The sequence below is a fragment of the Oncorhynchus tshawytscha genome, linkage group LG15 (assembly GCF_018296145.1).
Source record: "Oncorhynchus tshawytscha isolate Ot180627B linkage group LG15, Otsh_v2.0, whole genome shotgun sequence".
NCBI classification, from domain to species: domain Eukaryota; kingdom Metazoa; phylum Chordata; class Actinopteri; order Salmoniformes; family Salmonidae; genus Oncorhynchus; species Oncorhynchus tshawytscha.
In genome coordinates, this window is record NC_056443.1 from 11,853,601 (window position 1) to 11,864,115 (window position 10,515).

Here is a 10,515-nt window from a genome sequence, read left to right on the forward strand (position 1 = left end):
TTGTCATTTCTTCAAACAATCATCTTTATTCAATATTGATTCATTAGTAGCGCCACTGTAAAGGAAGACCCAGAGTTACTCTGATGCAGAGGATAAGTTCATTAGAGTTACCAGCCTCAGAAATTGCAGCCCAAATAAATTCTTCAGAGTTCAAGTTACAGACACATCTCAACATCAACTGTTTGGAGGAGACTGCATGAATCAGGCCTTCATGCTATAAAGAAACCACTACTAAAGGACAACAATAATAAGAAGAGACTTGCTTGGGTCAAGAAACATGACAAATGGACATTAGACCGGTGGATATCTGTCCTGTCCATTGTGAGACGCAGAGCAGGTGAACGGATGAGCTCCGCATGTGTGGTTCCCACCGTGAAGCATGGAGGAGGTGGTGTGATGGTGCACTGCTGGTGACACTGTCAGTGATTTATTTGACCAAGAAGGAGAGTGATGGAGTGCTGCATCAGATGACTTGGCCTCTACAATAACCCAACCTCAACCCAATTGAGATGGTTTGGGATGAGTTGGACCGCAGAGTGAAGGAAAAGCAGCGAACAAGTGCTCAGCGTATGTGGGAACTCCTTCAAGACTGTTGGAAAAGCATTCCAGTTGACGCTGGTTGAGAGAATGCCAAGAGTGTACAAAGCTGTCAAGGCAAATGGTGGCTACTTTGAAGAATCTCAAATATAAAATATATTTTGATTTAACACTTTTGGTTTCTACATGACTCCATGTGTTATTTCATAGTTGATGTTTTCACTATTATTCTTCAATAGAGAAAATAGTATAAAAAAAATATATTAAAAAACTTGAATGAGTAGGTGTGTCCAAACTTGACTGGTATTGTACTTTAAAGACTATTTAAGCTACTGGATGATATCTTAGGCCTATAAAGAACAGAGAATGGTTCTGGAATTTTAGGGCAAAAAATCACACAAGAAAAACAAAGAATTTCAGGAACATTATTCAAGGGAATGCATTTGAAGGCAGGATATAGATCATCTAAAATACAGCACAAAGAAAGAAAGATGATTATAACCCATTGTATATCACAACTTTACACTTCAGAATATTGCAGCAGAATGTAAACACAGATGTTTGTTTACATGGTTTATTGATTCTATTCCCGATATAGAATAGGGCATAACAGACTAATTTCTTTGAATACAGTCAAGGATGTTGTATGTTTACAAAGAGAGCCACATCATTTAGTCTCTATCAACCTTTAAACATCTGTTTGAACTAAATATAGAAATAAAGACAAATAACACGTAACTCTACCACAGAGTTAAATTAAGATAAGTCATGAATGTTCTTCAAAACAAATAACATTTCTTTAAACCATACAGTATAAAACACAGATTCTTGCTTTACAATATGGCTTTTACATTTTTCAGTCTCTTCCTCCATCCAAATGACATCATTCAATGAACAATTCACAGTTCAAATGTACACAATAAAACAACTTGTGCTCTTCAAAGCTTTCTTCACATGAAATGCATTTTCTCACATTTAGGGCCAGGGATGTTTCCTGAGCATGATCTCACCACAACAGGAAAAACTCCTGGCCTTACTCATTTTAAATAGAAAAAGTATAACCTATAGGTTAATAACTGGGTTCCTCCTGTTCAGTTCAGGCTACCACATAAACCTCTGTACAGCCGGACTATTTGGCCATTGAAAAGTCTTGTTGATGAAGATGTACAGCGTGGCTGCGTTGACGGCTGTATAGAACAGGAACTCCAGCACCAGTCTGGTGAGGGAGGGCAGGGGCATGTGGAGGCGGTAGAGCAGGTACGGAACAATAAAGTACCTGAACTCTAGCAGCTTCTGAGGCACTGTGGCTGCCAGCAGACACACCAGGAGCGCCAGGCTCCAGAACAGTGACCGGGACTTCAGAGTGTCCATGAAGTTCCACGCTGCAAACACGTATGCCGGGATGAGGGCAAAACGCACCACCTCATGCTTCTGGAAGATCCTCTTCCACACGTAGAAGGGGTAGTGTCTGTTGTCGGCCAGGAGGTACTTGTGTACGAAGGTGAACTTCCACACTAGGAGAAGGCAGAGTCCCGTGATCAGTAAGTAGAGCAGTGGCTGCTTCTTGAGGTTCTGGATGAAGCGGAGAGCTCGGTGGTAGCACAGCGATGTGGGGCTGGAGAAGAAGAGGGCAAAGGAGAAGAAGTAGAAGAGCTGAGGGAAGTTGAGACAGGCCTCGTGACTGGATCTGTCTCCGACTACGATCCCATCATTCAACACAATGAATGCAATAAAACCCACAGCAACAAGAATGTACGGCCACGCCACTAACATCACAGCCTTCACATGATTGGCTGTGGTCAGGAATTCCAACAGGAAACGCATCACTCTCTTCACCCCGCTTACGGAGAAAGGTATCTGACAGGGCGACTTATCGTCCTTTTTCTTCGACTGTTCCGTCCTCCAAGTTTCGTCCATCTTGTTGGCCACAACCGTGCTGGCGCAGAACGCCACCCAGATGATGTTGGTCTGGCGGAAGAATATGGCGAAGACGCTGATGAGTGCCGAGGCTTTGTGACAGCCGTACAGGGTCATGAGGTACGTGAAGAGAATGAAGAAAGTAGATCCGGCATCTGTGTAGTAGAGGAAGTTGAAGAAGTAGAGCACGGGGAAGGTGGACAGGGACAGGGCTGAGAGAACTCTGCGGGAGGCAGTCTTAGTCTGAAAGAGAAACCATGGTTGTTATGACTAACAAAAGGAATGCAATTGAAGCTTTAAGGACATTCAATAATTTTTTCAAGGTCTTAATTTATACCAAACTTATTTGAGTAAGGTGAGTAAAAGTTGGACTGGAGCAAAAGCCTGCACAGAGCACACACTGCAGCTTGCCACACGAGCTGGCCACCCTTGGGGATGTTATAAATGTAATAACATGTAAAGACATTATTACCTTCTCTTTAAGGTGGAGCTTGCAGATGATGAGATACAGCAGGTAGAGGATACCACAGTTGAAGAGGAGGTTGATGAAGCGCAGCATCGCCGTAGAACACACTACCTTCCCTGTGAGGTCCACTAGCCACACCACTGGCTTGATCACACCCACTGACGCCAGGTACAGGCCAGGAAGCGTGGTGATCATTGGGTCCCACTGGAACAACAAAGAGAAAGTAAAAAGATCCCGTTAAAGAGCCTCTACTACATCATTAAACATAAAAGGGTTCATGTTTTTCAAGTTAGAGAGATGCCAAATGGTTTCGTTACATATAGGGATATATACCACTGCAGAATTACAATACTTTTCAGAATTCAGGCATATTATCCACAATAATGACCAGCGATAGTCTGATCTGTCTATGTTCATCGTCACAGATGGTTTAGTTAAGGGTTAAAAAGTCAATCTAGCAATCTGTCACAATATTCCAAGGACAAGCGTTGCGTTAATCCGACAAGCAACAATATAAGAAAATCAAGGAAATGACATTGACATAGCAAAACAATACCTCGTTAAACTTCCCGTAGCAGTATTTCTGAGCTTGACGGACGTGAAATATTTCGTCCATGTAGGGCTCCCTTTGCTCCCGAGTTATTTTGGAGAACAGGAGACACGAAACCAAAAAGTTGGTGCTGCAGAGAGCAGTGAAAATGTACCTTTCGAATTTCTCCATCTTCACCTACGAATTCTGAACTAACGCAGAAATAATTCTAAAATTAGCTAGATACGTATATATGGTGTACACTACATACGTTTAATGTCAAGTTAAGTAAGCATGAAATTGAAATAAGATTACAAAAAAATATACAGATCTTTCCATCTAGCTAAAACGGAAAAGTTTCGATTTTTTGACAGCTTGGTGGTCCGTCAGTGAAAGGTAGTCCGTACGGAAGCTGTTTTAGAATTCTGATGTCCCTATCAGTATCATTTCACAAATAATGTAACTGCTTCTCTGTTGTACACACGTTTAAAAAATGCGAGCATATATGTATGTATTATATTTTATTTCATAATATGTATTAACAATTTACAAGTTCAGCATACAGATTTTTTTGTCGAGTAAAACCGGAACCTTTTAGATTAATTGTGCTACTTTGTTTTTGTTCCCTCTATTTATTTTTTTAACCACGTGAGATGGTCTAACAAATTTTCGGCTCTTGTTTCATCCACAAATTCGTTTTTCTTCCGTTATGTATTCAACTCAAGAATTGGAACTCTTTCCTGATCGTACTGTAACTCAGTTGCTATTCAAATATGTCAGAAACGCTGCAGAATTTAGGAAAAATGTAATGGAAGGAAAGATTAATGGTGCCTTGATAAACCCGTCTATGGTGAGACAATGTAACTAGCTGGCTAGATATTTTGGTTTGATGTAATGTATGAATGCTTGACTGAAGTTGATGCAATGATCCACACATTTATTTTTGCAGATAGTGAACCCCTTCCAAGTTGCTAGTGGCAGCAAACAAGGCAGTCCATTTACATAGCACGAGGAGACAAGGAGCTTATATTCCCAAATCATCTACAACCTTTCACCCACTAATAATGTAAGGAGCCTCTAAAAGTATCACACACACATTGACACACTTTTCTAAGTAATATCCCATCCTAATGTCTAATCCTTTAGAGTTCAGAGGCTTTCAAGAGGTTTGGGATATCAGACAGTGATAGTGCTCTTCTCATAGTTCTGGTCCATCCCAAAGAGGAGACGCAGCACATGAGTGACATCATTGCCAAGGTGGACGGACAACATATTCCAGTTGAAGATGTCTCCATGTTGACCGACCCTGCTAAGATCAAAAAGGTTGGTCTTGTTTTTCCTTTGAGTGTTACACACAGTAATATAATATTTACAGTGCTTCAGAAATGATTCAGATCCCATGACTTTATCCACATTTTTGTTTACGTTACAGCCTTATTCTAAAATGTATAAAACAAATATATAATTCCCAGCAATCTACACACAATACCCCATAATGACAAAGCGAAAACAGATTCATTAAAAATAAAAAAACATATTTACATAAGTAATCAGACCCTTTGCTATGACACTTGAAATTGAGCTCTGGTACATCCTGTTTCCATTGATCATCCTTGAGATGTTTCTACAACTTGATTGAAGGCCACCTGTGGTAAATGTAATTGTTTGGACAGGATTCGGAAAGGTACCACAGTTGACAGTGCATGTCAGAGCAAAAACCTTGCCATGAGGTCAAAGGAATTATCCGTAGCACTCCGAGACAGGATTGTGTCGAGGTACAGATCTGGGGAAGGGTACCAAAAAATGTCTGCAGCATTGAAGGTCCCCAAGAACACAGGGGACCCATCATTCTTAAATTGAAGAAGTTTTGAACCACCAAGACTCTTCCTAGAGCTGGGCACCCGGCCAAACTGAACGATCGGGGGAGAAGGGCCTTGGTCAGGGAGGGGAGGGGACCAAGTACCAGATGATCTCTGACAGAGCCACAGAGTTCCTTTGTGGAAATGGGAGAACCTTCCAGAAGGACAACCATCTCTGCAGCACTCCATCAATCAGGCCTTTATGGTAGAGCTGCCAGACTGAAGCCACTCCTCAGTAAAAGGCATGTGACCGCCCGCTTGGAGTTGTCAAATGGCACCTAAATGACACGATTCTCTGGTCTGATGAAACCAAGAGTGAACTCTTTGTCCTCAATGCCAAGCATCACGTCTGGTGGAAACCTGGCACCATGGTGGTGGCAGCATCATGCTGTGGGGGTGTTTTTCAGTGGCAGGGGCTGGGAGACTAATGTCCTTGCTTCAACAAAGTACTGAGTAAAGGGTCTGAATACTTAGGTAAATGTGCTTTTTTAAAATATATATACAGTGCCTTGCGAAAGTATTCGGCCCCCTTGAACTTTGCGACCTTTTGCCACATTTCAGGCTTCAAACATAAAGATATAAAACTGCATTTTTTTGTGAAGAATCAACAACAAGTGGGACACAATCATGAAGTGGAACTACATTTATTGGATATTTCAAACTTTTTTAACAAATCAAAAACTGAAAAATTGGGCGTGCAAAATTATTCAGCCCCCTTAAGTAACTTTGTAGCGCCACCTTTTGCTGCGATTACAGCTGTAAGTCGCTTGGGGTATGTCTCTATCAGTTTTGCACATCGAGAGACTGACATTTTTTCCCATTCCTCCTTGCAAAACAGCTCGAGCTCAGTGAGGTTGGATGGAGAGCATTTGTGAACAGTAGTTTTCAGTTCTTTCCACAGATTCTCGATTGGATTCAGGTCTGGACTTTGACTTGGCCATTCTAACACCTGGATATGTTTATTTTTGAACCATTCCATTGTAGATTTTGCTTTATGTTTTGGATCATTGTCTTGTTGGAAGACAAATCTCCGTCCCAGTCTCAGGTCTTTTGCAGACTCCATCAGGTTTTCTTCCAGAATGGTACTGTATTTGGCTCCATCCATCTTCCCATCAATTTTAACCATCTTCCCTGTCCCTGCTGAAGAAAAGCAGGCCCAAACCATGATGCTGCCACCACCATGTTTGACAGTGGGGATGATGTGTTCAGGGTGATGAGCTGTGTTGCTTTTATGCCAAACATAACGTTTTGCATTGTTGCCAAAAAGTTAAATTTTGGTTTCATCTGACCAGAGCACCTTCTTCCATATGTTTGGTGTGTCTCCCAGGTGGCTTGTGGCAAACTTTAAACAACACTTTTTATGGATATCTATAAGAAATGGCTTTCTTCTTGCCACTCTTCCATAAAGGCCAGATTTGTGCAATATATGACTGATTGTTGTCCTATGGACAGAGTCTCCCACCTCAGCTGTAGATCTCTGCAGTTCATCCAGAGTGATCATGGGCCTCTTGGCTGCATCTCTGATCAGTCTTCTCCTTGTATGAGCTGAAAGTTTAGAGGGACGGCCAGGTCTTGGTAGATTTGCAGTGGTCTGATACTCCTTCCATTTCAATATTATCGCTTGCACAGTGCTCCTTGGGATGTTTAAAGCTTGGGAAATCTTTTTGTATCCAAATCCGGCTTTAAACTTCTTCACAACAGTATCTCGGACCTGCCTGGTGTGTTCCTTGTTCTTCATGATGCTCTCTGCGCTTTTAACGGACCTCTGAGACTATCACAGTGCAGGTGCATTTATACGGAGACTTGATTACACACAGGTGGATTGTATTTATCATCATTAGTCATTTAGGTCAACATTGGATCATTCAGAGATCCTCACTGAACTTCTGGAGAGAGTTTGCTGCACTGAAAGTAAAGGGGCTGAATAATTTTGCACGCCCAATTTTTCAGTTTTTGATTTGTTAAAAAAGTTTGAAATATCCAATAAATGTCGTTCCACTTCATGATTGTGTCCCACTTGTTGTTGATTCTTCACAAAAAAATAAGGTTTTATATCTTTGTTTGAAGCCTGAAATGTGTCAAAAGATCGCAAAGTTCAAGGGGGCCGAATACTTTCGCAAGGCACTGTGTGTATATATATATATATATATAATACATTAATACATTTGCAAACATTTCTGAATGCCTGTTTCTACTTTATTATTATTGGCTATTGTTTGTAGATTGATGAAGGTGGAAAAAATGTAATCCATTTAGAATAAGGCTGTTATGTATCAAAATGTGGAAAAAGTCAATGGGTCTGAATACTTTCCAAATGCACCTACATTTGGCAGTGATTTTGCAGCATGCAAAATGTACGTCTATGTAAACATGTTGTGTTATTGGCTTTTGATGTTGCAATGGCGAATACATTTTTTCTATACCATTTTTAACTCCATATGACTCATCTCGGCAGGTAGGGCGGCAGGTAGCCTAGTGCGTTGGACTTGTAACCGAAAGGTTGCAAGATCGAATCCCCGAGCTGACAAGGTAAAAATCTGTCGTTCTGCCCCTGAACAAGGCAGTTAACCCACTTCCTAAGCCGTCATTGAAAATAAGAATTTGTTCTGAACTGACTTGCCTAGTTAAATAAAGTTCAAATAAAAAAATCTCACTGACAGTGTATTCTAGAAAGGACAGAAATATTTTAGAATTAGCACTTTTGGAGAGTGAAGACTAAAGTGTCACCAACTGGTTTTTAAATGCACTTTTGGGACAGAATCTTGCTTAAGTACAGTTTTATCTAAGCAATACTGAAGCTCTTTTGCAAAATGTAGATGTGGAATGGCCCCTCTTGGTATTGAGACTCGTCGATACATACTCCCTTAGATAAACGTGTCTGTTCTTTTTGTAACGATGGATCCATCAAAACAAAGCGACATTAGGAATGATCTTTTTTGTCAACTGTCAAGCTATAATAAACATTTTAATGTTCTAGATGAAAATAATAAATTGTGTGATTTTCTCAGGTAACAATATTGTAAATGTCTGCGCCAAAGCCTCCCACCTTATCCTCCAACGGAGACGTTTATTTTTAAAGACCTAAATGTCCTTTTTGTCTGTTGTCTGCAGGATGGCAACCAAAGATGTCATGTAGCTCAACAAGAAGACATGGCAGTAAATGGAATGTTCTATCATTTTTTTTTGCTGCACAATGTCATAAAACAATAAAACAAATGTTTTCCTCCTTGAATATGTTATTAAACATGTGCATTTTTATTTTTTAAATGACTGTTAATTTACACATCAGCAATGTTAAATCTGGTTAGAAAATGACAGATGTGTAAAAACATCAGAGGACCAAACAGGGTTATTAACTATAGCTAGATTACTATCCAATTGGGTACAGATTTTCATGCAAATACTCAAAAATCACATTTCCCCATCAGAGCTGTTTAATCTAATCAAATTGACTTGTGGATTAAAAGCTGAGCGTGAGGATGTAGTGCACATTTAAATAATGTTTGTGTTTTAATTCCCATGTATCGAATTTAAAAAAGTATGTGGGTTGTCATCGCATTTTCAACTCAACTGATGGTTTTGTCACAAAACATTGCGTTATATCGAGAATGTGCCCACCATTGTGCCCACTCGCCTTGGCATGTGTGCTCTTGCCTACAGCTCACATATACAGTGTAGGTATTGCCTACATGAAGAGCTTTTTATGGACAAATTAGCAAAATGATTTGTATTTGTTAAATGGCAGCCAAGCATTGATCATGTCACCAGATTAAGACCCTTGATATTGGAAAGCAGCATCAATCTCATCAACATGCACTTTCACCACCCTGTGAAGTTCATAATTTATTTAATCTGTAGCTGAATACCTCAATCACACTACCAGTGTCATTGCATTTTGGTACACCAGAAGTACATTCATTTCCAATGGAAACGATGAGTTTGTCTTGCAGCATTGTGTTGATGAGTCCGTTGCAGTGTGTTCTGTGTGGTGCATGCCTTGAATTTATCAAACATATACAGTGGGGCAAAAATGTATTTAGTCAGCCACCAGTTGTGCAAGTTCTCCCACATAAAAAGATGAGAGAGGCCTGTACTTTTCATCATAGGTACACTTCAACTATGACAGACAAAATGAGAAAAAAAATCCAGAAAATCACATTGTAGGATTTTTAATGGATTTATTTGCAAATTATGGTGGAAGTAAGTATTTGGTCACCTACAAACGAGCCAGACACCTGTCCACAACCTCAAACAGTCACACTCCAAACTCCACTATGGCCAAGACCAAAGAGCTGTCAAAGGACACCAGAAACAAAATTGTAGACCTGCACCAGGCTGGGTAGTTAGAAGTTTTGTATTTCGTCCCCTTTTTCCTAGTGCGCAATGACTACATCATGTTAGTGACTACAAACTTGTTGGATGCATTTGCAGTTTGTTTTGGTGGTGTTATGTTTTATTTTCATATATCATTCCTTTGTAGACAAATAATACAAATAATACAAATTCGCTATCTGTTAGCCAATGCGAGAAAAGCAACAAATTTGCCTCATCAACAGATCGTGGCAGTAGGCTACAGATAGCGTCTTGACGCGCTGCTGGCTACCTCCTCTATCTTTTTTTGACCTAAGTGTCTGAACACGAGACGGAAAATCACCATAGAGGGATTCTGTAATTCTGTCATGATAGAATGAGCACAATGTGAAGGAGATCGTGATGCATTTGTACAATTCCTTGAGGCTGTGCAAGGGCTCCAGGGGAGATGTGGCATTTTATATAAATGTGAGGATGGCTCTTCTAGCACATGAACTTGGTTATGCAGCTCTTAAAATAAGAAAATAAGCACAGTTCTAGGGATTCCTTCCTTACATCTCTGCTCATATCAGAGACATGACAGGAGAGTGAAGGTAAATAAAAAGGGAGAGTAGCCCATTATTGTCAAGTAAACTTGCTGTCTATAAATAATCATATGTATTTGCTCCAGTAACTAGAAAGTGTTATTCAAAGGGATAGATATTTAAATGTGGGAAAAATATAACTAGGCTATACAATAAGACTGTCACATATACAGTTGAAGTCAGAAGTTTACATACACCTTAGCCAAATACATTTAAACTCAGTTTTTCACAATTCCTGACATTTAATCCTAGTAAAAATTCCCGGTTTTAGGTCAGTTAGGATCACCACTTTATTTTAAGAATGTGAAATGT

General features: G+C 40.1%; 1 protein-coding gene and 1 pseudogene across 1 annotated transcript; one reads left to right on the plus strand and one right to left on the minus strand.

Annotated features, from left to right (window-relative positions):
* Positions 1-767: 767 nt before the first annotated feature.
* LOC112214420 (putative Dol-P-Glc:Glc(2)Man(9)GlcNAc(2)-PP-Dol alpha-1,2-glucosyltransferase) lies at positions 768-3,850 on the minus strand. The gene is made up of 3 exons (XM_024373136.1): positions 3,477-3,850; positions 2,927-3,124; positions 768-2,697 (listed from the first exon to the last, which is right to left on the minus strand). Exons 1-3 carry the CDS (start codon positions 3,639-3,641, stop codon positions 1,639-1,641), a joined length of 1,422 nt encoding a protein of 473 aa, XP_024228904.1. The 5' UTR covers positions 3,642-3,850; the 3' UTR covers positions 768-1,638.
* On the plus strand, positions 3,726-8,540 carry LOC112215055 (annotated as a pseudogene).
* Positions 8,541-10,515: the final 1,975 nt, after the last annotated feature.

Excerpts from the sequence above, each read along its gene's own strand:
- LOC112214420 (XM_024373136.1), bottom strand. The coding sequence starts at position 3,641 with ATGGAGAAATTCGAAAGGTACATTTTCACTGCTCTCTGCAGCACCAAC. Across the intron at positions 3,125-3,476 it reads GCTACGGGAAGTTTAACGAG|TGGGACCCAATGATCACCAC; the intron begins GTATTGTTTTGC and ends TTGTTGTTCCAG. Across the intron at positions 2,698-2,926 it reads AGCTCCACCTTAAAGAGAAG|ACTAAGACTGCCTCCCGCAG; the intron begins GTAATAATGTCT and ends TTTCTCTTTCAG.